At 37.0% G+C, this 27,756-nt stretch overlaps 1 protein-coding gene across 4 annotated transcripts in view; it reads right to left on the bottom strand.

The window, feature by feature from the left end:
- Positions 1-27,756, bottom strand: part of LOC150079299 (uncharacterized) — a 59,860-nt gene that overhangs the window by 3,172 nt on the left and 28,932 nt on the right. For all 4 annotated transcript variants that reach the window (XM_090382590.1, XM_090382591.1, XM_090382592.1 and 1 more), the window contains exon 2: positions 161-851. In XM_090382590.1, the coding sequence (XP_090238716.1) occupies positions 161-715 (555 nt within the window). In that variant the 5' untranslated portion in view covers positions 716-851. The remainder of the gene's footprint in view (positions 1-160; positions 852-27,756) is intronic.

Genomic DNA, 27,756 nt, shown 5'->3' with positions numbered 1-27,756 from the left:
TGCCACAGGCACCGCCCAAAATAGGCACTGCTGGATGCGCTACTGCATATACAGTATACGTATGTTAAGATATTAATTAGGTGCCGTTACAAGGTTTTGCCTCAGGCGCCACAAACGCTAGCACCAGCCCTGGTGACAAATAAAAATCTAGTTGACTTACCATTTGAGAATTACGGTTATAAGCATCCAGCAGATCCGTGAAGTCCGCACACGGCGCTCCAGTTGACCTGAGAGGAAACACTTCTTTGCCTTTGGTCCTTATGTCTCCAAAACCAAACGCATGTATGGGCGTGCAGTGAAGTAGGGGTCCCACCGCTTGTGCGAGAACAGAAATAACTTTCTGATAAGGGTTGTGTACGGACGATCCCTTGAGAGCATGTAGGCATTCTCCTTTAAATGTTCGTCGACCCTGCCACTCATTGCTGGCACTGAAGTCAATGCCAACAATAAGGCGCGCCCTCTCCATGCCAGCCTGCTTCATCGCAATAGTAACTTCTTCAAAGGTCCGAAAGTGATCCCTGAATGCTACAAAGGAACGTACTTGATCCTTAGACAGTCCAAGCACCGCGAAGATGCTAGTGTTGGAATATTCCGGTTCTGCTTGCTGTTCTACGTAGTTCCTACTTTGGACTTGTTCCAGTGTCTCAGAGAGGTAGTGGTCGAAGAGTACCAGAGCTACAAGAGCAGCCACAACAAACAGCACCAACTCAACCATGGTGAAGTTATTCTGTAGTCCTCATTGCAGTATTCTCACTGACAAACCCAGTTGTGGGTTACTTACTATGACATGGAAGAGCACAATGGGGTAATTGTAGCAACATAAAAAGGCTGCAACAGCAAGGACTCGAATTCTGTAAAGAAGGATTATATATTAGAGTTAAATAAAGTATTTAGGTATAATAAATGGAATATTTCCAAATCATGTTTTAACTTGTATTTAATTAAAATGACTTTGTAACATCTTCCTTTTCATCTTTTCCAATACCAGTTCCCAGTGAAAATTATGAACATAATCGTCACTGTTTTAGTAATAGTAACAGTTTTGGCTGGGAGCAGCACTGTCAGGAGCGTACCGACTAGATGTGAGTCCCCTTTCCGACCAGCAGAGGTCTAAGCTCACGCGAAATAAATCTCACAATTCATCTTAAAATGACCCCCTCCCCATTTGTTCTTAATGACAAATTCAGCATTTCGTAATCATTATCAAACCTTTACAGTAATTATACTCTACTATTTGAATTTAAGTCTAAATTTTCGTGATGGATTTATACTATCATCAATTCTACCCCAGGGGCTCACATCTGGTGAGTATGGGCTTGGAAAACCCAGGGTAGTGAGCTGGATATCATCATTTTTCTCTTTCTTGCTGATTCTCTCACACACCGTAACGTGGGATTTTTTTTTTCTTTTGGCTGGTGCAGCGTAAGCCTCAGGCTTCCTTGCACCATATGGCTAATAATAATCGTTAATGTTGGCAAAATTAAGCATTTTTATAAAAAATTTTAATTTCTATAAATTTTATAAAAATTCGCAATTTGTCATAGTTATATATTCTTCCAATCTAAATATTTATTTTTTTTAAGTTAAACTGTTACGCTGTTATTGTTACTTAGCAGATAATTTTTATTGTACGAGCATATACTTGTTATTTCTCTACTATCTCAAAATTATTGATGCCAAACTTTAAAAAAAAAAACACATCCAATTTGCTAATTCCTCAGATTATATATATTTTTTTAAAAATTGCCATTGTAATCTGAGAACAACAACCAGATCATACAAAGTTGGTACCAAGTATTTGTTTAGGTATATAAACAAAAATGTACTAACCTATAAGAGGTTTACTTATATCGCAGTACTGTATTTTAAAAACACAAAGCATTTAATCAAATTAAATGAATTAGCAACATGAAGCAAAAAAGTCATTACTAGAATGTATTAGATGCAATTAAGTTTGTGAAATATGCTCGCTGCCAATTACGCAAATTTTTACAGACTTAAGTGGTGGCTGTTAATTATTCCTAGCTTTGGAATTTCTGTAATTATCTTCAATCTACTCTTCAGTTAGAGATGTTTTAATAATGCTTCGGGATGTTTATGTGATATTTACGCTGATATTACCCAACGTTAGAGCAAAACGCCACGGAAGCATTTCGGAATTCCTTCCCTTATTGATCTATAGTGAAATTACTGAAGTTATTGGATATGGGCATGCGAGTATCATACACTTAATCTGAAAAAGTGGAGAAAAGAGATGCAAATAATGGAAGAAGAATGCGAGCACGCATATACCTATTGTTTTCTGGCAATAATATGGTGGTAATTAAATTTGATTTTTTAAGCATCAGTAAATGAAGTCATGATGCAACCTCTATTCATGCTGTATCTCTGAAAGAAGAAACAAACCGGTTGTGATAACGTAGATGATATCACCGACTCGTCCCATTGAGGCACACCTCCCTGGAAGACGCACTTTTTTTCCTCCCTTGCGAGAGACGTACTGTTTATATGAAGCACTTTATCTGAACGAAATATGGACAAATCAACCCACTAATCCAGGTATCAAGCATATTTTATTTCAAGATTTGAGCTAAAATGTATTGAGGTACATATTAATTTATAAAATATGTACAGTCAGTTAAATTATGTCATATCTTTCTGTTTCACTTGTTCTGGAATATGGGAGCGAAATTTGTCAAATATTTTAAGGGAGAAATGCAAAACTAAAGTCTGAGAACCTCTGACCTATGAACAATGGCATAATCAGTCGTGTTAATAAAGGGCCTCAAGTATCGCTAAAATATTCAAGTTATGCGATGTCCTTTTCATTACTTGTTGTTCTATTATTAATAAGTATACGAGTATACTGATCACACTATGATAATTCTTTTCAAAACCAAGCTTAATTCGTTAAAAATAATAATTGCTAATACTCTGATTTAAAATTATTTTGTTAGAAACTTATGGTCCGTCGTATTGATTTTAAGAATTTCGTCTATTCAATTCAACCTCCAGGATTTCGGACGAAGCTATTATACTATCACAAAGGAATCCAAAATTCCAGAATGAGAACTTGGATATTGTCATATATAAAAGAGCAAATTGATAACTATAGAAAGCAATAATAACTAAACGTCGTTTTTTCTCTCTCTCGGGATTTGGCAAGCAATTTAACAAATCGTTCCACATTATCCCATAACAAGAGCAGCACTGTATATTCAAGAACCGCTTTGATAATATACAATACTATATACTGCTTTTTTCAGAAAAAAATAAAAATCACATATCAGGATTATGACTGGTCCTTGTTCTGCTTGTCCATTATCATGCTTTTGCTAATTGACAATTTTCTAAGCAAAATTGTTCAGATCCGTGATATTAAAATTTTCAGCCATTGGTAATTACTAATTAAGGTCAGGTGAAAAAACTGAAAGACTTATCTCAGTGCTTATGTTAAGTAAGTTTAAATTTAATAACAATAATAAAAAACCCTTAAACATGCAAGGAATGTTTAAGGGTTTTTTCCATCGGAAATTTTTAATTTTTATATATATATATACGTATTGCTAAGAATAACTAAAATATTTTCCAATTTCTTTTCTAATCTAACGTAACCAGTCTTTAATTGAGGTTGTATTACTTCTTAATGAGTAAGCACCAATGAAGAAAATAGGCTGAAACAACTTTAATAATATGGATCTGAATAACTGGATAAAAAACCTATCAGTCTCTATAAAATCGCCAAAACAAAAACTTTTCTCACAAAAGAGAAATAGTTTAACAAGGTGAGCGAGAACAAATACTGTATTTTGAATGGATATTACGGAAATCAACACAACAAATCACTACACAACGCAAAAAACACTTTACACAACAAATCTACTTATTTTGGCCAAACTTCTCCCACATCTGAAGAGGCCTTATTATGCAATCGGCATCATCAAAAAATTCCTAAGTGACTCAGAACAAATCTGCTGTGACAGAGTCTATAAAACTTACCATCCTGCAAAAATTATTATTTTGTGAAATACTCTTATCTAAGAACCAATCAACCCTTTGTCATAATACTGACCCCGCTTGATGTTTTAAATCCTGTGTGATGAGTGCCTTGCCGTCCCCATTCCCACAAGGAGTGGAAAAGGCCTCAGTCCGAGTTTCGTCAATGATATGACTGAGTTAGCCGGTCTCAGGCGGAGATTGCATTTTTTTTCTTTCCCGGAAACTCGCATTTTTCGCCCAGTAAAACAGCAAATCTACCTAAGTGTAAACGCAGTTACACGCACACACGCACAACATTATCCTGATACCTCATACCCTTAGTTGCTTTGCGCTTAACACACTTTCCCTCACCTGTCCATTGGGAAATCTGTATTCTATGTTGCTTGAAGTTTGCTTGTTGCAGCCATATATAGAATATTGGTTTTCAATTTGATTAATAAAATAAAATACTCCTGACGCGCGATGACATATAGGGTTACTAAAAAAGCTTGAAAAGCATACAATTCAGATAACAGCAAAATCAAAGGGAATTAAAGAGGATCACAATTAGTAAGCGCGCCATCTATTACAATTTTATTATATTCAGTTCTTTCATGCCACAGCAGACAAACATGCACAGACTTATTTTATTTATTGGCTTATATTTATTGTGGGTGGAAGGAATAAATAATTAAACAATCCTATTTCGTAGTAGTTAAGCTACTAGGTGCTACATCCCATCCGTCAATCAAATTAAATATTCTCCATTCTAATTTAACGAGGCCTTTAATAGAAGAGAAGAAAAAAAAAAAAAAATTACAGCTTTGCTAATTCAATTATTTGAAATATGCTACTTAAAGTTATTCATTTTGAAATTTTCTGCTGATTTTTTCAGGCTACGTTTAGAATATTAATGGTTTTCTGTGTGGTGATAACTTAAGTAATGTACACTTTAGCATTCAACGCAACACCGAATTTCGTCGCTCACCTGCATAAATACAACGTCGTGGAAACAAATATTGATTTTTAATTCACCTGCTTCCAAGATTTCGGCAGACCAATGAGACATGGGCAGACATCACTCGAGACCCATCATTCACCTGCTATTGCTATTCCACCTCGCGAAACAGTCCTACACTCAGAATGCTACCCGCAGTGAAATAGCAATTTTCGAATACGGTCACCTTCGCCATTACAACGATCGTTTGAGCAGACGATAAGGCGAGGCCAGGCGACGATAAACGCTGCTCTATATTTTATTTTATTTTTTCGTATACTTTACAGATAATGAGGACAATGCGGAAAGATATGATGCATTCGTTTCTCTCTTTCCCCTACAAATAGTCAGTCAATACTGTCTTCGGAAAACAAGACGATCTGGTGTTGAAGGATCACTCAATGCGTTTATGTCATGCCACAATTACAGAGATTTCTCTTTATCCTTAATCTCACCGGAAATTAATTGAATATTCGTTGATTAAACATTTAAAAAATGTCAGAATGGCCGGGTAGAGTACATTCCATGTTATACATTTGATACAAAAAGTCCCGTGTTGTGGCTGAAGAAGCCAAATTTTCTTTCTACTTAATTCCCCTCCCCCGCAAATGATATAGCATAGGAGGTATTACCGAACATTAAAACGATTCATGCACAGGACTAATGAATCCTTTGATTCGTTAACCAAGTGTGCGATTCGCAAGGATTAGAAAATTCTGCAATGCAAGTTGAAAGCTAATGTTTAATAATAAGAAGAAAATACTAACATAATCGCCAGATGTGCACAAAAAGGAGGGCTGTACCTCTCTCTCTTGATCTTGCACCCTTATCAACTGACGAATGAAGTAGTCTGAATTTTGCTATGATAAGCAAACTGTAGTTAAAGAAAGACAGAAAAAACATGTTAACTAAATTCAAATTGTGTATAAATTTGAATATAAAGATGTGTAGTATAGCCATTACTAAAGTAATCACTGCTACCAGAGCAATGCTATGATGCTAGCCAACATGGGATAAGAAATTGAAAGAACTAGAAATTTAGATCTCTTCCTTAAAGGTTACTGCCAGTCACTTCGAACGTAATTATGGAAACAATCGAATTATTCTAACGATTTTCTATAATCAAACGTCTTATAATCGATTATGACTTCTCAATTATGCCCATCACTAGTCGAAAGCCAGCACGAGCCTCGGAGAAGAAGAGCACTAGGCCCACGTTTACTCCCTATTGTCCGGTCTCTTATAATTATAAGAATAATTATTATTATTCTTATAGAAAATAATCTATAAATAAGTACAGTTACTGTATATCGTATATTCTGGCGAATAAGTGGACCTGTATTTTTTTAAATTTAAATTCTTGCTTAATCGTATTCACCCATAAGCCGGCTCCACCCCCCCCCCCCCTTTGATTTCATCACCTTCATCTCGCATAGCAACGATTACGATAAAATCTTCATTAAGAACTTTTAATTCAATTATTTTTCTTTTAAAAGTTACATTTTAACATTTTATTGCGCTGCACAGCAAACTGTAAAGAAGGCGGTAAACATAAGTATACACTATCATATGTGCACCTATGAGGTGAGAGAGATTTAGGGGTAATAAAGCCCTACCTGAGAACATTTCATATTGTGTATTGTATTATATTAATTGTACTATTACAAATTCACGATACGTCCCCCCACCAAAAAGAAAAACAAAAAAAAAAAAACAAAAAAAAAAACCAGAAATCTTGGATGTGCCAGTGCTCTTATTGCAGCTATATGAAAAGTAAAAATATTTGTGCAAAAATATATAATAAGTTGTCTTTCTAACGCAAGTTTCTTTAGAATTTGATACTCTGTATCTAAGTCAAATCTCAGATTTTAAACTTTTTTATGGTTGCCTCCAAGTCAGCTTATACACCAAAATATAAGATAATGATATTAAATAAAATTAATTTATTAGTATTTTTAAATAACCATTTGAAGAAAATAATTATCTCAAAGAAATGGTTGCTAGGGTACGGACATAGATACAAGTATTTTCCCATCGTTACACTACACATTTGAAGTCAGACAAATTCTGAGTTGGGTTTCAAGACCTTCCATGGTGACCAGGCCTCTCGTGTCTGTAAACTGTGGCATTCTGAAGCCAATCCGTCTTAATATGTATGGGGGGGGAGAAAATCCCCAGTGAAGCTTCTCTCTGACAAAAGTTTACTTAATCCTATAAAAAAATGTATCATTAAGTTTCTATCATCAAAGGAGCTTGAACCCAAACTTTTCCAAAGGGCTAGCAAGTGACAAATTCACTCAGTGTAAATTCTAGAAAAAAAAGTGTCCAATTGCAAAAGATATTATTGTATACGCACGCAGTTTAGAATATAAACATTATCACCTAACAGTTCCTAACATGTACAACATAATGTTTCATAATCGAATTAATGGATTACAATACTTACTGTATGTAAGTATTGTAATCCATTATTTTATTTTTTTTAATTTAATATTTTTTATTTTTTTAATAAAATAAAAACTTTATTTTTTAATAAAAAAAAAATACAGTATACAAAAATGTAGAAGAAAGAACAGCTAAAAGAGTTAAAAGATTAATTGAACACAAGCTGGACGTACGTAGATTGAACACTGACCAAGGAGAATGCGTATTCTTAGTGGCGGGGCTATTTTACAGACAAAACGCGTCCAAAGTTACCAAAGATTTTCCAAAAAGTTCGAAAATACAGGAGAAATTCTCAATGCCTATATAAATTCTGCGTAAAGGATTTAAATATAAGATCATGTCAGTTTTTCTTAAGAGAAAAATAGGAGAGAGGGACGGCTGTTGCCATTCCATTTTATGCAAAGTTAACGTAAGTTTTAAATGAAATGCCACGGCTGCTTAAGTCGAAGATACGTGTAGCTGCATAAACCATCAAGTTGAGCAACAACATTCGCATCCAAGAAAAAAAAAAAAATAAATAAATAAACTCTAGAGTTCCTAGGAATAATGTTACTCTGCATAATAAGACGTGTCTCTTTACTATGCAAGACATCTTAAGGTAATGCTGCGAGCGGTACTGTTTTCGTCACTAAATGAGCACAGGCTATCTCCGTGCCGTGCATTTATTTTAGTGCGGGGTGTAAAGAAATGGATGGTTAATCCCTATTCTTGCAATTGTACAGGTCCATTAAGCTTCCCTAATAACCAAACGAATCTCATTAGACTTCATCTTCAAAAATTAACCAACTTGTTTACACAAGGTCTCTCTACAGCAGGCAAGCGATTAATAGAGTATTTTGTTAACGGCGTTTACTGCATTCTGATGAAATTCGTGACAAAGATAAGAGAATATTCATTATATCCAATTGCTAGGGAGAACAAAGACACGCTACTGACAGTACACTGTAACAAGATAAGCTAACTTGTGTGGCTTTAGGAAGTAAAACGGACCCCCACAGTTCAATCGGTAAAGAATTGCGTCTGCTTGTGGAATGATCAAGGATTCAAATCCGTTTAGAGACTGGGGAAACTTGTTCGAGGCTTCTCCGGATATCCACATGGTATCTGAAATGACTGCTTCTCCAACTCTAAGTTCTTCTATATGGAAACTAAAGTTTTTATCATCAACAGAATAAAACCGACCTTTTACGCACGCTACTTATAAACATACACTTCATTAGGTACACTACCCTATAAAACTCGAATAATATGATTGCAATGGGATCATTCAACGCAAAAGTAGAAATCAAATAAATTTTGTACGTATTAAAGCGTTAAGTATTATCAAGAGGAATATTCTGCTCACCCAAAAGAGTGGTGCCAAGTATTTTGCGGTTAGTATTGTAGGTATTCAATATTTTAGTCCATCAAAAGATTGACGCGAAGTATTCGGCGTCGATCTTTTCAAGGAGCAGAATGTTCCCCGCGATTGAATACCTAACGCAGTAATGAGTCCAAAATTGATTTCACACACCTACCCTTTTCATGAAATGAAATGCTCCTTCAATAACTGCAACTCGTGTTCCTACCATACAATATAGTACAGATGGGCGATACTAGATGCTGTATCTGCGCGGTTCAGTGCGAAATAGGTAAGACGTAAGCTTGAACTTAAGCCTAAGTGATTTTGAACTTGGCATGATAGTCAGTGCCAGACGCGCCGGTATGATTATCTCAAAAATTGCGACCCTGCTAGGGTTTTAATGTAATACTGTATACAATATAGTGTATTTATATTATTTATTATTTTTTTTTTTAATGAAAACTCCAAACTCCATAAGTATTAGAACCTTTAGTACAGGGCACAGGTTGAAAGCTGAGAAGACAGATGATATTTATTGACGTTGGGTTTGATTTCTGTAGATTGTAATTTTCAGAAATACACGTGAAGGAAGATTGTTCGAGAACATAAGTACAAGGAATAAATGAGGTAGAGAGAAAATTGGTTCTGTGAGTGATGTTGAACAGCAAATGAATGCTAACTGGTTTGGAAAAGATCAATGGGATTGCATGTGCTCATGGAAGTATCGAACAGCGCCTACGGAGACCTATAGAAAAGGCATGCAGCAGAAACAGAACGTCAGGTGAAACAGAGTGGAAAGATTTTCCAAAGAGCGGGGTAATTAACCTGACTGTCAACTTTTCAATACAGTAAAGGCTTAAGAAAGGTTTTAGAGGCACCACCCAAGATATGGGAACGATATTCCATGACGTGCAGATTTAAGATTTGTACAGAGTGAATAGTTTTTTAGAAGAAAAGTAATGCCGAGAGCGAAAAAGAAAAAAACATTTGTATTGTGCTTATGACAAAAGGAATAAGAAGTCTGGGTAATCCCTAATAGAGATATGTGATCTTTCCCAGAAATCTTTATTGTCGAAGATAGGCATGGGGTAGACCTTTTTTCTATCTTTTTTTTTTTTTCTTTTTTTTTTGCGATAAGTAAGAGATGACTAAGTTTTAAAATTTAGCTTTTAAAGCTAAGTTTTCTTCACCCCATTAGAGAACTACCTGGAGATCAGCATTTAACGAATTGGTGATACATATTCAAGAAGTTGAAGCTGTTTGTGCAGGACAAGTTTTCTTAAATTTAAAGGTGAAATGTAGTGCGCTGTCATCGGCAAAACTATGGATAAGATTTTCAATTAGCGGGAATCATCAAAATACAAGAGAAAAAGAATGGGAGAAAAAAAGAACTCCACTTCTCCACTAGCATTAGTTAAAAGTTAGAGCCATCTATCATCTGCAGCAAACGGTCAGAGGAAACTGGATACCCAATCAGTGGTGGTCACAGGATTTCCTAAGGGAAGGGAGATAAAGCAGTTTTCCGGCAACAGGATTTTCCAAAGGAGGGGAACTAAAGCAGTGGGGTAATCATTAGGCTTTATCCATCACGTAGTAGTAAAAAATCTACATTATTTTGATCACAGGGGTATAAAAAAATTAAAGTGTCATATTAGGGCTATCCCGCAACTAACTCATCTGGCAGAGGTGAAAGTGATTCTTGCACTGCTTCTATTGGAATGAGCAGAAGCCTGGAAAACAAGTTGCAGGATATATATCAGAGACTGCTGGGAGTCATTGTGGTACAAGTAAACACATGGGTTGTGTTAGGGTAGCTAAGAATAGGAACAGGTGCAATACCTCAAATTCATCAAATAAATTTGATGAATTTGAGGTATTGCACCTGTTCAATATCTGTCTTTGATGTTCTGAACAATACCTCAAATTCATCAAATAAATTTGAGGTATTGCTCAGAACATCAAAGGCAGATATTGTTGGGATATCAGAGACATGGTGTCACACAGATATAAGGAATGCAGAACTGGAATTTGGGGAGTACAATGCGTACAGGAAGGACAGACAAGATAGAAAGGGAGCAGGGGTTATACTATTAGTTAAGGAACACATAAAATCCAAGGAAGTGAAGCCAGTCGACTTCGCTGGACAGTGCAGTGTCGAGTCAGTTTGGTGTGACATCAGCATTGGAAAATCAAAATTGAGAGTAGGAGTGTGCTATAGGCCTAATGACTCTGATGAGTATAATAAGATACTGTACAGGGAAATAGAGTGGGCCAGTAAATCAGAGAGTCTTATAATGGGGGATTTTAATTTCCCAGATATTGACTGGAATTTGTGCGTTGGTCACTCACACACTAGCAAGGCTTTTGTGGATTTATTGGATGATTGTTTTCTACATCAGCATGTTCGGCAGGTAAATAGAGGGAGTAATACTCTTGATCTGATTAGTGATTCTTCATGCATTAAGAATCTGCAGATAAAGGAACCACTTGGTGGCAGTGATCACAGTGTGCTGAAGTGGGATTTACTCAAAGAGGTAACTACCATCAGGGGTAAAGGGGAAGGGTTTTTGCTTTCGTAAAGGTGACTACGGTGGTCTGAGACAGTATTTAAATTCTATTCGGTGGAACCAACTGATGATGTTACCAACAGCAAATTCAAAATGGGAAGCATTCAAAGAATTTATCTTGGAATCTATTAGGCTTTACATACCAACTAAGAAATATTGTTCAAGGTTTAGGCCTAAATGGATGTCAGATGTACTAATGAGACATGTGGCAGAGAAGAAAAATGCATGGGATACATATAAATGAATGGGTGACATGGAAGCCTATGATGGATATAAGCTGGTCTGTGACCAAGTCACAAAGGAGATAAGGCAGGCAAAGGCAAATTATGAGAAATCCTTGGCAAAGGATGCAAAGAAAAACAACAAAGAGTTCTTTACCTATGTAAACTCTAGAAAGAAAGAGATGGATCAGATTAATCCACTCGATATTGATGGTTCAACTGTTGATGATCCTGCTCAGGTGGCTAACAAACTAAATGAGTATTTTGCATCTACATTCACCCATGAGGAGTTATTCTGGGAGGGGGAATGCCAGAGGTGAGTTAAACTTCTGGCAGTGAGCTGGATGATTTTGTAATAACTGAGAGGAAAGTGGAGGAGAAATTGTTGAAGATAAACATAAAAAAGGCACCTGAGGTGGATGGGATCTCTCCAGTTATATTAAAGGAGGCAGCAAAGGAAGTAAGCAAACCCTTAGCCATAATTATGAGAGCTTCTTTGGACTCAGGGGAGGTACCCATGGACTGGAGATGTGCAAATGTGACCCCAATTCACAAAGGAGGATCAAAGGGCAACACAAGTAATTATAGACCTGTTAGTTTAACTTCTGTTTCAGGAAAATTAATGGAGGCACTAGTTAAAGAAGCACTGCAGGATCATCTAGACAAGATTTCAGTTGTAGCTGGGACACGGCATGGTTTTGTTAAGGGAAAGACATACCTGACCAATTTGATTGGATACTATGATGTGGTCACAAAGGAACTGGATGCAAGGAATAACTTTGATATCATATATTTGGATCTTAGAAAGGCTTTTGATACTGTTACAGGAAGACTGCTGCACAAATTGGAGCAGTGTGGCATTGGAGGCAAATTGCTGCTATGGAAAAAGGGATGGTTGAGTGGGAGAAGACAGAGAGTGGTAATCAATGGACACGGCTCATCGTGGACTAATGTTATTAGTGGAGTCCCTCAGGGTTCAGTATTGGGTCCATTGTTGTTTTCTGTATTTATAAATGATATTGATGATGGTATATCAAGCTTAATGTCCACGTTTGCAGACGATACGAAGGTTGGCAGGGTTGTTAAGGACGCTACTGACATTACACTGCTGCAACAGGATCTAGAAAAGTTGAGCAGATGGGCTGAGAGGTGGCAAATGAAGTTTAACATTGACAAATGTAAAGTACTACATATGGGAAGCAGCAACCCCAGAGTGACATATCAACTCTGTGGTACTATACTGACAGTGGTAGAGAACAAAAAGGACCTGGGGGTATTGTGCAGGCAGATATGAAGTTTTCTGAGCAGTGCAAACAGTCTGCAAGAGTAGCTCATAGTGTCTTGTCAATGATATACAGGAATTTTTATAGCAGGAATAAGGAGGTGATTATCCCCTTATATAAGACAATGGTCAGGCCACACCTTGAGTACTGTATACAGGTCTGGAGGTCTCATTTTAAGAAGGATGTAGAGCTGTTGGAACGAGTACAGAGAAGGGCAACAAGATTAGTGAATGGAACAAAGGGTTGCTCTTACGAAGAAAGGCTTACATTTTGAAAATTACAGTTTCTGCAGACTAGGCACCTGCGAGGTGATCTGATTGAGGTGTATAAACTCTTGAATCAATGCTGATGGAATTCTTCCTCTTGCTCAGAATAATCATTTGAGAGGGCATAAATTCAAATTGAGAAAAGACAGATGTAGGATAGATGTGCGGAAGTTTGCCTTTAGCCAGTGGGTGGTTGGTTGGTGGAACAGACTTCCATCCTTTGTTGTGGAAGTTGATAGCCTAAATAAATTTAAGGCTGAGCTGAACAGGTACTTGGAACGAACGGAGGGGTGAAATGGGAGCGTGTTTTTTTTTTTTTTGGCTGATGCTGCATAAGCTTGCTTTCTTGCATCATATGCCTCTACTAATGCTAATCTGCCCACGTATAATATGAGTATAAATTGACTGTGTTCGCTGGTCGAGTTGCCTGTTTTACTGGACGAAAAACCAGAGTTTCCAGGGGGAAGAACCGTGCTGTGAAAGCTTGAGACCTACAAATTCAGCCACAGAGTGTAAAAATCCCATAAACGTTCCTCGAGTCACTGTGAGGATTATGTTACCTTTTTTTTTTTTTTTTGGTGTGGGGGCCTTTAGCCCCTATATATTCAGTAATACCATATATTCGTGCTCCATTTATTCTGATGCATATTACGCCGTAAGGGTCTGCTATTTGTGCGTTTGTCCTTGGTATTTTGCTGTCATTTCCTCCGTGCTGATGTTCATTATCAGTTTGGCTTTATTTATTATTCATTGTACTTATCTATTCGTTGCGGATGGCTATTTCTGTTCGTCTTCTGTTGAAGACGTCAAGTGCAAATCGGCTGAGCGCTTTGTTTGTATTCATCTTCTGAATCAAGGAGATGGTGCTCTTGATTTTTCGGCAAGTACTGGATCTCAATTATAAGTCTACTTCTATGTTCTTCTTAGCATTCACAGTCGTGCATAATATGCTGCCAAGTTTCAGGTTCTCCACAGATACATGTGGACTCTTCTATTATTCCGAGTGCGTTCAGTTTTGCTTTAAATGGGCCGTGGCCCGTCGGGAGAAGGTTGTATTTAGCCCCGGGGAAAACCACGAAGGGGGGCTTTCGGGTACATTTTTGCGACTATCGGTATGAAGCTTCTTGTAACCTGACCCTTTTGCGACTTCTTCCATCTGTGCTGCCATATTTGCAACATGTGAGCCACTATTCTTTGTTTCTCTGTCGTCTGGCTGCTGGTTCGGTCCAGGGTGAAGTCATAGATGGAGGCAGACATATCCTTGGACAGTAAATACATGAGTCCGCATCTAGTCACCTCGAGGTCCAGCGGAAGAGCTCCCGCCAGGACCTGCAGAGCAGGGGTGCTCCCCGTTTTGCAGGTGCTAGTTATAGTTAGCAGTATGTTTCTTTGGATAGTGTCCAGCAGTCTTCTGTAGATACTCTTACATAGTATTTAGGTTCAGGCGCCACCGGTGGTTTCCCACAACTGCGCCATATGTACTCTGTGATGGAATGCAGAACTACTGCACAGCCACAAAAAGTGTAATGTCTGGTTTATGTAGTATTGTGCTTGTTCTGTTGTTGTGTCTCTGGCTGTTTGGCCGCGGGGCCCCTAGTGGGACCCTACGTTGCCCACCACAACCACTGATAGGTGAGCCAGGCTGCCCATTATACTCTGGCTGGCCTCTGCCAGGGTTGCCTGAGCGTCCTGACAGACGCCGTAAATTACAAAAAAAAAAAAAAAAAAAAATAATAATAAAAAAAAGAAAGAAGAAAGGAGAGAGAGAAAAAAAGAAGGATAAAAAAAAGAAAAGTTGAGGCTATAAAAAAATTTTTTTTTTTTTTGTTTGAAGAGAGCATATGGGGGAGTAAGAGAGGCAGAAGATGTCAGAATGTGAGGAACAGTAGTTGGAGTGGACCAATAGGGAAGACAGTCCGTTCTAAGGTAGGAGAGGGAGAAGGGAGTTGAAAGTCACAGGAGCAGATGCTGCTGTGTGAGCGCTTTGCTCTCTCTCTCTGAATATCCTGCACTCTGAGGAGTAGGTACTCTTACAATGGGCTCAGAAACACCAACGCAGAGAATGATTAGAAAAAATTGTCTACCCTGATAAATCTCGGTTTCTACTCTTTTGCGCAGATGGAAGGACAAGAATATGCCTAAAACTGCATGAGTCCATGGACTCATCCTGTCAGTATGAACAATGCAGGCTGGCGATGGCGGCGTAACGATGTGAGAGTGTTTTCGTAATGCACATTAGTTTCCTTGATAAGAGTGGAGCAACTTGGATACCCCAGGTTATCTTTAAATTAAATAATGACTTTTGTGAAACTGAAATAAACACTAGCATAGAAGAGATATTTGCAAACCACAACCAGTAATGTTGACGAGGTGCTACTTCAAGGTCAATGCTTCCTGAAGTGGTCACTGTGGTTCTCCTAAACTTTCTTCTCTTTTGGGTTTTTCTTCTTTAGTGGGTGTTTGCATTCGCCCGTTGAGTTAAGTAGATTTGGGCCGGGGGGGGGGGGGTCCTAGCTTGTTTCCGGCAGCAGTTGCATGAGACCATGCCGCTCTGCTTTCCTAGGTCAGGATAGGCTTCTGCTTATTTCTAAAATATAATTTTTATTTTTGTTCGTATGCAGGTAGCACCTCGTCGCCATTACTATTACGCTGAAGAGATGTTACCATTGCAACATCTCTCCAGGTTTAATAAAAATGTTTTAATTTCACAAAATTCATTATTTAATCACACCACGTCTTATTTTCAGCTATTAATAATATCTGCAAATGGGTTGTTCCAATCGGATAATACGCTATGTCACAAGGCCAGAATGCTACAAAATTAGTTCCAGAAATATGAGAGTAAATTAAGCCTACTGCAAGTGATCTCTCCAGTAACCAGATATCAATCTTCATTCCACTTGTGGGATGAGATGGAACAAGCTCTTCGGAGTAGAGATCCGCAACCATCCAATTTCAACAATTGCAGAATGCAACTGATTCGACATGGTCCAGCTTCACATCTTAACACCTCGTTAATCCATGACACGAGGAATCGGGGCTGTTCTAAGAGGAAAGTATAACTACTCGCTATCAGGTTGGTTTACCTAATAAAGTGGCCAGTCATCTGTGATATTATTGTAATTTACTGACGACTTATCACAGGACATCTTCAGGCTAATTCGGGTAATAAAACATCAACAAACAAATACTATATATATATATATATATAAGACCGGGGTTCAAGCCCCTGACTGCTGAATACGGTCAATCTGCCAACCCGCACTGGACCAGCGTGGCAGATTATGGTCCATTTCCCTCAGCATGAATTGTTGAGGAGGCTTCCATCCTGCAGTGGGTTGATAATGGCTGCACTTTACTTTTTTTACTTTATATATATATATATATATAGTGTGTGTGTGTGTGTGTGTGTGTGTGTGTGTGTGTGTGTGTGTGTGTTTCATTCAAAGGAAAAAGAAAAGTTCTGAATCATTCAGAAATACCAGAGGTATTTAAGTCTTCCCGATTCAAATGTCAGTTTCGGAGTATTAACTTTTATTTCAGGAGAAGCAGAACGGACAGATCCTTCGTTTTCATCCTGTTGCTGTAATAAATATAAGGCCATTCCACAAGAACAGCTATTTTTGGACAATACGGATATATTACATTACGGATTATTACAATAATATATTACAACACGGAAACTTTTATTCTGACAACGAAGTACTTACGACAGCACTTGAATGGAGTTTCATCTTTTTTGCGAGCCACTTCAGTATTTTTTTTTTTTTTCTCCTGGTCGGTGCAATTCCCCCACCCCGTATGCCATCACCATGATTGATGCGAATACGAAATGTTTACTTCGAGAGTAGCCTTTGGAAGTATTTGGCCTACTACAACTATTATTGATCGTCGGCCATGTTGACATGAAGTTTGACAATATGAAAAGCGTGCTCGTGTTCTTCCTCAAGGATACGAAAGTAGGCGTTGACAACCGAAGCTAATTACAAGGGTGCGGCTCACGGGCAATTTTTTTGAGAAATCGATGACCACCATAGTTTCGTGGAAGTAATACGTTAATGTAAAACTTCTTTCAGAAGGGAGCATTTGTAACTCTCAATACATGGAAGTATGCTTCCTGCAGGAATAGCAATAAAATTGTCTACTGTGCTTCACTTATTGTAATGGCATCACTAACCGACAAATTTATTTTTTATATTTGCCATTATCAATCTCCGATATTATCAATGTTCTCGAAGTTCAAATCAAAAGAAACTCGTATTATTATCATTTCACATCGAAACATCGTCATAAAAATCGATGCTCATAGACGGTGAATGTCCTGAAGACGAGGATAATTTGAAGGAGGGGAAAATGGCACTTTTCCCCCTAGATCTTTCCTGTGGGAGCAAAAGAAGAGCAGAAGTTTAACTAGGAACTCATATGGATTGAAAGAAAGACTCATAGAGTTACAATGACACAATTTAATAATTACATCAGGAGGAAATCACATTGTTTTACAAAGTCTAATTACACTAGCCAACAAAAAATATTTTTTGTCATACCTCCGCAATGAAAATGTGATTTGGAGGAAATAAACGCGCTGATTCCGAAAATCACCATAAAAACTCTATCACGTCTACGTCAAAAGATGTACCAACGTTTAATGTTAAAATAAAGGGATATATACGTATAATTTATGTTTGTAATACAAGTGTAAAAAAATATAAGTTCTCTATAACTCATTTAACCTTCGGAAAAACATATCATCAATCATAGCGAAATAGTAATATTTCAATAATACATAATCAGCATACCTGTAATTGTCCTTAAAATTGTTTTCTACTAAGGGATTTTCTCTTGTATTCCTGCTTACTCTCCCTCACAAGGAACCAGCAGTAATCCCCCATTATTACAGGATCCAGCGACCTTGGTACCGCTTTTCGATCCTGGAAATATCTTGACGAAACCGCTCCCCTTGTTCATTACTCACATCTCCCAGATTTTCAGGGGAAAATTCGAATGGAAATGAAGAAAATGAATTTTCAACGACATTCGATAAGCCCGTGTTTTTGTAGCACTCAAGTAAATTAGACACCAACATTTGGTAGTTTTCTTCTTTCCTATTACCCAAAAAAAACATGTATTACCGCCTTAAATGATCGCCAAGTTGCCAATTCAACCTCCTTTAACTGGGTTTCAAACACGCCTTTCAGGAGTTTCCTAATTTGGGGTCCTATGAAAATTCCATCCTAATTTAACATATGCCAAACTTAAGTTTGGCATATGTTAAATTAGGAAATACACTTTTCAAGTATGCAAATCCGTTACCTTCTTTATCTAGTCCCTTCGCGAAATTTTTCATCAATCCAAGTTTGATTGCACTAAAGGAGTATATTTTACATTACATTTTCCTGGTGTAATGAACTCACCCCGCTTGTCCCAATGTTGTACAACAATGTTTTTCTGTCGCACGGCTGTCCCACAAACACAAAATACAACAATATTTGGTGAAAGCCCCCCTAAAAACCAATGACCTTAAGATCACTGCATATGTTCCAACCATAATCCAGGTATTTTATCGCATGCAGAACCTTAGACATGTTTTCATAACATTAAATCCAACTGAATGAAACACAGGAACTGATGGAAATTCGTTGCCATTATGAAGCAAAATTGCTTTTAACTTAATTTTGAGGCACCTGTGAATAAACGCCATTCATCTGACTTATGCACGATACCTAGTTCTTTCAGAAGTCCAATAATGTCTTTGCAAAAACACATACCTCCGTAGCAAAATATTTCGAAAACTTTGTCTTTTCGAAACACTGAAATCTTTGTTCCTGCTGCGAGTATATTCCACTGCTGTAACCTAGAACCTACCTGAAAAACCTTGGCACAGCCTACAATTTGAACCTAAGAACCATAGGTAGAAGTCTAATTATGTTTATCACAAGAGAATCGATTGCTAAAATTATGAGAATTAGCTTATATCTGTTAAAATAAATAAATATGTCATACATTATCAATGGCTAGATTATGCAAAAATTGGCATAATTTGGTAAAATGTAACTCCCTCCATATTTAATAACTGTGACGTGATGTGAAACTATTCGTAGTTACAATTTCAGATATTCGTAGTTACAACTTCAGAATTTGTTAATCGGAAATTTTAAATTATTTCCAATTTTAAACGTGAAAAGTTCCAAGAAGAAAGAGTATTATATGGATCGCTAGCATGCACGACATTCTGATCTCTGCGAATGGCCATTTCTTCTAATGAAGTGTAATTTGATCATTTATTCTATTTAAAGCCTATGGTTACAACATAAACACGAGTATTTTTCTTTATTGTACTCAAAATACTGTATCCATCAATTTTTAAGGAGTGCGAAAAACAACGCCATTGCTTATTAATCATTTCTTATAATATAATGCCAATTTTCGAACGTGGCTGAGTTAGCCAGCTACAGGAAAAAAGATAAGGGTTTCCATCAGGCAAACATATTAAACACATTGGAATAGCTCAGGGATGGCCAACTTAATTTGTGATGCGATCTTCTTTTTTTCTTCAAAATGTGCCTTTCGGTTGGTACTAGCCACGGCTAACCGCAAGCATCCCACCAGCCGTGCCGTTTCGGATATGCTCTGACTCAGTCGTCTGGCCATTACAATTTGGCCTTTGCCAAACTCGCTTAAGTCAAGAGTAACACTGATTAACGGAGCTCAGTATCAGGTGTTTTTTTATACTGTCCCGACCCTCGCACGCGCTGTAGTTCATCTGCAGTTGCTTCGATTTGCATAACGACTCGCTGGTCATAATGTTTTGGCTCATCGTTGTAATACGCAACTGCGCAATATGGCCTAAGTTGCTCATGTGCCTAAAAATCAACAACGTATCGGTAAATATCTTCGTTAATGTACTAGTAATCCGGTTCATATGCATTTATTGTTAAAAGTACATCACTTCCCCTCTCTAGCTATTACTATATGCCAATGTTCAAAAAAAACACCAACAATTCCCCGCTTGCCCAAAGGAAAGCTATAAGAGAAATATTTTTTTTTTTTTTTTTGGTAGTTGTTGGCGCATCGGCTTCTGTGGCCATAATGCACCTCCCAAGGTTTTTGCAGTACTTTGAGCCAAGCCCGAGGCGGGATTCGAACCCGCGACCTTTGGGTTACCAGGCAGGTGCTTTACCCACCTGGCTAGCCCGGTCGGCAAGAGAAGTATGCGATTCTTTTGCAACCCACTGTATAATATAGATATCTTCAGTTTTAACAATGAAGTTTGTATCATGGGAATAATGATGTTTAACACTACTTATCAGCAGAATTATTTGTAATCTCTTCTGCTGCCAACTAAATTAAACATTGTTCTCAGTCTTGATCATTCATTATTCATTTTCTACAAAACAGGCGTTTTGTACAATTAATTTCTCATTTCAACTGAGCTGTTTCTATTGTACTGGAGAAGTAATCCCCCGTTATGCCGCCCTCACCTTAGCTTATATACTTTTCTAAAATGATTTTGGAATAAATGAAGACTGTCATTTAGCAGCCTTTAACTTAAATCGATAACTACACACAAGTTTAAGGTATCATTCATATAATTTTGCGATGTTATATTACACTTATTCTTGTGCGATTTAGTTAAATATGTTTGTACAGCTGTCCTTCTCTTCTTTATTCTTGCCGTAGGGTCACTGTTTTGTTATAGATTTTACAGAGCATCCAGCATCTTAGACCACATTACTCTAGTCTGTCATGTATGAAGTGTGTTCAGGAGTCGATATGCATATTGTGAGGGCTGAAAAACCCGAAATAACTTACAGGAAAACTCCTATTGTCTCCGCTGAGATCTTGTAACTATAGCATTTATTGAAGAGATCTTTAGCAATTCTTCCACTTTCTGATGGGATTCGAATCCAGACTCTTCAAGAGGTGAAAAGTGGCAGAACAGCCGAGTTAAATTTCCCTGCTGTTTCGTTCTAGTTGTACGGAAACCTGCGAAAACGGGTCCAAAAGTATTGAAGTGGAGAACAGAAAGAGCCACAACGCTGAATTATTTTACCACAATGAAGTTAAAGTTAGGCACTATTTACATTTTAGCCATTAGTGACTAGAGGAGGGGGTGCAATAAAACAGTTACAGTATAAACAATTTCGTTGCAACTTTTATTGCAGCCGATATACTGGAATAATAGTTAACACTGTGTTTTTTTTCCCAAAAATACGAAATCAATGATCAATGTGCGTACCCACCCACCTCCATGCACGTAACCCAAAGACTACGATCAACACTAATAGCCTAGGTTCGATTTCTTGCTGACTAAAATTGGGGCATATTTCTCATTGGGAACGGAAGAGAGAAGCCTTTGTGGGCTATTTTCGCTCGTTTGAGGAGTGAGTTGCCCACGAGTGATGGTTTCTAACTCAGACTTTTCGTACATCGTCCAACAACAAATGTAAACTACAGTGAAGATGGATTACTTGCACAGATGGATTACTTTTCTTTCCCCAGGGTCCTTCTGTTCTTGTTCTGCCCATGGAAATTATTATATCGTCACGAAGTATGGTCATTTTGTAGGTGTTGTTTCACCAGCTATCAATATTTCATTGACTTTTCTACAGTTTCTAAAAGAACCATGCAAAATCAGTATGAAATTAGCGTGCTATGGTCCATAAGCTGAAGACAGCCTTATTGAGTTTTCCATTAGTAGCAGAGCTAATTTATAGGGTTATATATTTTCAGTAACTCGGAAACAGAAATTAAATAACAAACGTTTCATATATATCGTAAAAAAGGAAACACGAGATGCGAGTCTGGCTGCGCGCCAGGTTGTAATATTCGGTATCGTGCGATGTTAAGACTCACCACTCCATTAAGTACATCCGAGACAACGTATTGTCGAAACGCTCCCTAGCGACAAATGGCACCATTACAGGACCACCTAAGTGCATACAATAAACTAAAGTCATGCAAGTTTATAATGGGAGTATCATAATGGGAGAAGGTAGTTGGTTACACATGCTCGATCATATTAAACAAACACTCATCATATAAACTGATCTTGTTTCTTTTATTAGTGTATTTAAAAGCGAGACAGTGATGCTTCACTTTTGTAACATGACAACAGAAGAAACAGGAATCAAGATTAATACAGAATCTACGGTTTTAACGAAAAACGCAAACCGGTATTCATTAGCAAAGAACAGAAAAAAGAAAGAAAATATAGCAATGCTTTAAAAAACATTTAAATTATTAAAGCCTGACATTTTTTCCTTTCTTCCTTCCCTATTATGGTAATAGGGATGTTTCCTCATTTTTTAAAATAATTTTGAAAGATGTGAAGTACATCTCAAGAAGATTTCAGAAAGTTAGAAAGCCAATTTGCCCAACATTATTACTTTCTCTCCTCCTCAGTTTTCTCTTAAAAAATATATTTGTAGTAGTAGTGGTGGTAATGGCCAATGATGCAAGGAAGCAATATTCTTCATAGAATAAACCCGCGCTTGCTTTTCAATAACAGTATTAAAAGTATGAGAATATTTAACTACAGCTCCAAGTGAGAAAATCCGAATGACGTTGAGGAGGGATAAAAGCAACTGTCTACTGCCTAACAATGCATGATGCCTTTAAGTGTCATGGCATCATATGGTGCATCTACGCCAGAGCCCTGAATTTAAGGGCCCAAAAGAAAAAAATGAAGTAAAAAAAAATTAATAAATTAAGTTGCACCAGGGTCCAAGTTTTGATAATTTGCCACTGGTCATATCCACACACAAACCAGTTAGAATTCATTTCTTGGGATCAAACAAGTAACGCTACTGTGTTTTTGCCCTATACTCCCATTTCCATCCCCCCACTTTTGCAGGCGAACTTTAGATCACTGATTATGAAAATGAAACTCGGAAATTGATAACCCTCAAGAATATCGTTGAGAAGGCTTCTATCCTGCAGTCGGGGCCGCCGCACCAATGTGCAACCGGTTCAAGGCCCCCGCTCAAATGGTCTAAATAATAATATCATTCGCGCCTTTTCCGTATTTCCATCAACGACTACCGTCTTAATGTCTAGTTACCCACATTATCGTCACCCCAAGAGCACTTGCGCAAGTCGACTTGAAAATTGCTAGAAGTAGAGCGTATACTTCATTCTCAATGTGCGTTTCGTTTGATATCGAACATAAGACAAATGGAATTTATGTTATATTCACTTTCAATAATATCTGTATCGTTTTTAACTTCTGGAGGTAAGGAAATAACAAACAGGGTCCCGAAAGTAATTCTTGAACAGGGCTCCAAAATATTGTGGCCGGTCCTGATATTGACGAACCACATCCGATGTTTCATCAACTATGATAGCAATTTTTTTTTGCGGTACATAACGTTTTCGTAATGTATTGCTTTAGGTATGTTTCCTCCTCCTTTAACATGTGTTTCTAAAAATTCTCGTATTTTCGGATTATCGGCATTTTCCAATGGCTGTCATAAATGTCTCAACCAAATCCATGACAAGTTTATTCTTTTCAGTAGCAGCAGCCATTTTCCATAGTTAGCAACTTGCTGTCATTTGATCGCTTCAGATATTTTTACCCAGATCCTTTTTTTGCTTTTTGCTTTACAAAACGTTCTTGGTATTTTTTACTGTTCAAATGGTTTACTATAGTTTGTCTACAGATATAATCTAATGGCACGATATAATCATATAATCTAATTGCTGATTTTGCACCAGAACATTCCATCATCAACGTAAAACTTATCCGCTCCAAATTCTGACACACGTTGAGCTGGACCAATGTTTATAGATGTCTTATTGCTTTAGTTCTTTTGTTTTGTTTTTTATTTTAATGGGCGACTCAATGGATTATTTAATTTATCTACAGTTTTAAATTAAATTTTAAAAATTATACAATAAAATATACCTTGTGCTACCACAAAAATGATGTCATTTTCTCGTCTGCAATTAAGGTCGTGCAGAATTCGTGCAGTGCTAGCGATATTATTATTATTATTAGCCATATGGTGCAAGGAAGCATGAGGCTTATGCAGCACCAGTACAAAAAAAAAATGAGTTACCCTGAGAGAGAGAGAGAGAAGTAGAAGGAAATCACCAAGAAAGAGAAGAATGATGATATCCAGCTCAGGACCCTGGGTGTGCCAAGCCCATACTCACCAGATGTGAGCCCCTATCTAACACCTTTGTGAGCCCCTATCTAACACCTTTGTGAGTCATCTCAACAATCCGACTTAAAGTGACCTGAACTGTTTATTCCTTACAAGAGTAAATTAAATTCCGACCAGACATAAGTTATCTTGTAACTATTTTTCAATTTTTAAAAATAAATAACAAAAATATTGGTTAGTCTTTATAATTTGGTACCCCTCCCGATTGATCGTTGCGAGTAGCAGTGAGTGACATGCCTAGCCCGCTATGGTTAGCCATAGTAAGGGTGTTTATCCATCCTCTTGCCGCTATTTTAAAATCGGAAAACGAGTTCTCGATTTTAAAACAGCGGCAAGGGGCGGGGGATAAATACCCTAACTAAGGCTAACCATAGCAGGCTAGACATGTCAATCACTGCTACTCGCAACAATCACTCGGAAGGTTACCAGATTGTAAAGCATAACCAAAATATTAATATTAAAGCATTATTTTGGCCAACGATTACTTTTAACAACTGTGAATTTCTTCATGTTATAAAATTGAGTATTTTCCAAGAGAAATAAAAAATTCCGCGCAAAACACAAAATCCGCGTGTGGCGGAAAATCGTGCACCCTACTGATCAGTATTATACTGTATATATATTTGATAGTATGAACCAGAGCTGTAATGCACAATATGTTCTACGTTGGTATCAATATTTATAAAATTAAAAGAGCAGTTTACCTCAATATAATACGTAGAACACTTCGGTATGATACTCTCCAGCAATTAAAATGAAAAAATCGAAAATATTACATTACAGTAAAAAATAATTAAAAATCAATTGAACACAATTAAATTAAATTAATTAAAAGAAATTTAACGAAAAAATTGCAAAACGATTTTCCTTCCTGAAGCTGTCAACACTTTTCGACCGTATGTCGTGATCACAGGAACGAAAATTACCGAATAGGGGTGAGCATGAAACTTAAATAGGGATTATTTGTCTTCACGCATGCGCATAAAAGCCCACCAATCGGAGATTAGAAATGGCCGGTGAACATTAACAGAACTCTCATGTAATTTAATTTCGACAGTTTCTGCAGTTAATAGTCTGGTATAATTACGTTGCACACTAAGTATTTTGGCCTCGTTAAATAAAAAAAAAAGTGTTTTTAATAGGTTGACGGCATGAAAGGCTAATTCTGACGCTGCCGAACGAGAAGCACGAACTGAGGTCGCGTATTGATTGATTAACACGAAAATTCAGAGGAAATCGCGTAGAACCTTGGTACGATGAGTTGCAATCCCCACAAGAAATGTATACCAGGTCATTTATTTGTTTTGCGAACGAGGAAAGGATCGAGCGATTTTTCAGTATAGTGTGTAGTTTCCGTATTGGCCTGGCCACAATTTTAAATTCGGTATCTTTAAAGAATCTGTTAAGCTGTTTGTGCCACTGTTCAACAAATGGGACAGAAATGAAGTATTTTTTAATATTACAATTGTTGGTTGATGTAGTATTTTGTGTCCTATCCCTAGCGTGTACCCTAATTCGGTTTATTGTAGCAAGGGGATAACCTCTGTTTAAGAATCTGCCGGTTAATATTTGTATTTCTGAGCCCAAAGCAGATTCCGTCATTGAATATTTGTAGGCATTTAGAAATTGATTAAAGATAATAGATCTCTTGTAGGAGAACGGGTGATAGCTGTTATAATGCAGAAGCATACTGGTGTTTGTAGGTTTTCGATAGATGTTAAATTGTATTTTATTCGAGTCCCGAGTAAGCGTGAAATTTAGAAAGTTTAATGACTTTGTATCCGTATCCTCCCTTTCCAATGTAAATTTGAGTCTAGAATGAATATTATTAAACGAATGTAAAATGTCTTGGATAGTACTACTATCAGTAATAACTAGAACATCGTCTAAATACCTCCCATAGTATGTGATAAGGGGTAGAAAAGGCGTCAAATGTATCTGCTCAATCGTTGAGAGACAGATCTCCGATATTAGAAATTGATTAAAGATAATCGATCTTTTGTAGGAGAACGGGTGATAGCTGTTATAATGCAGAAGCATACTAGTGTTTGTAGGTTTTCGATAGATGTTAAATTGGATTTTATTCGAGTCCCGAGTAAGCGTGAAATTTAGAAAATTTAATGACTTTGTATCCGTACCCTCCCTTTCCAACGTAAAAATTTGAGTTTAGAGTGAATATTATTAAACGAATGTAAAATGTCTTGGATAGTACTACTATCAGTAATACCTAGAACATCGTCTAAATAACTCCCTTATCAGATATGGGAGTCTATAAATAACTCCCATATGTGATAAGGGGTAGAAAAGGCGTAAAATGTATACGCTCAATCGTTGAGAGATAGATCTCCGATATTAAGCCACTCAAGCTCAATCCCATCGGCAAAACCAAAAATTTGTTTGTATACTTTGTCTCGAAAGGTGATATAGTTGGCCTCAACAAAGAGTTTAATTAAGTGAAAAATTTCTTTAATAGGAAGCTTCGTATAATTAATCGGTATAGAGTTATTATTTAACATATTCCAAATAATATCTAATGCGTATTCAACGTTTACATTTGTATATAACGAGGTAACATCTAGTGAGAATAAATTATTATCGCCAAGTCTGCAGTCCTTAAGGTTATTAAATAGTGTATCGTAGTTCTTAATCCCAAATTCTGTCGCCTGTCTAAAGGGTTTTATATTGCTATATACATGTGTGGCCAGGGATGGAAATGCCTAGTTTCTGTAGGAAACAATAGACCGAATAGGAAATCCGGTCTTGTGTGATTTTACCTGACCGAAAAGTGCAGGAATATTGTATGTTCCAGCCTTCAATTCCTTTTAACTGAGCCATAGTAATGTAGTAGTTTTTTCGATACATTGTTTAACATTTTATTGTATTGATTGACCAAATTGATAAATAGTGCCGGGTATTAGCCTTTCATGCCGTTAACGAAAAAAATATTTTTTTATTTAACGAGGCCAAAATACTTAAGTGTCCAATGTAATTATACCAGACTATTAATTGTAGAAACTGTCGAAATTAAATTACATTAGAATTCTGTTAATTTTCGACGGCCATTTCTAATCTTCGATTGGTGGGCTTTTACGCGCATGAGCGAAGACAAATAATCCTATTTAAGTTTCATGCTCACCCCTATTCGGTAATTCCTGTGATCACGACACCGTCAAAAAGCGTTGTCAGCTTCAGGAAGGAAAATCGTTTTGCAATTTTTTCTTTAAATTTCTTTTAATTAATTTAATTGCGTTAGATTGATTTTTAATTATGTTCCATTGATTTTCCATTATTTTTAATTGTGTTGAACTGATTTTTATTATTTTTTACTGTAAGATTTTCGATTTTTTCATTTTAATTACTGGAGAGTATAATACGGAAGTGTTCTACGTATTATATATTTTCACTATTCCTATACCTACTTTTGAACTTACGGTCTACACTTTTCATTGCTTTCACCCTTCATTCACTCTTCATTTCTTTTATATATTTTAG

This window comes from Mastigoproctus giganteus, chromosome 10, assembly GCF_048544385.1.
Source record: "Mastigoproctus giganteus isolate SK-2022 chromosome 10, ASM4854438v1, whole genome shotgun sequence".
In the NCBI taxonomy this organism is placed as follows: Eukaryota; Metazoa; Arthropoda; class Arachnida; order Uropygi; family Thelyphonidae; genus Mastigoproctus; species Mastigoproctus giganteus.
Note: the sequence above shows the minus strand (reverse complement) of the source record. Positions and strands in the feature narration are given on the sequence as shown.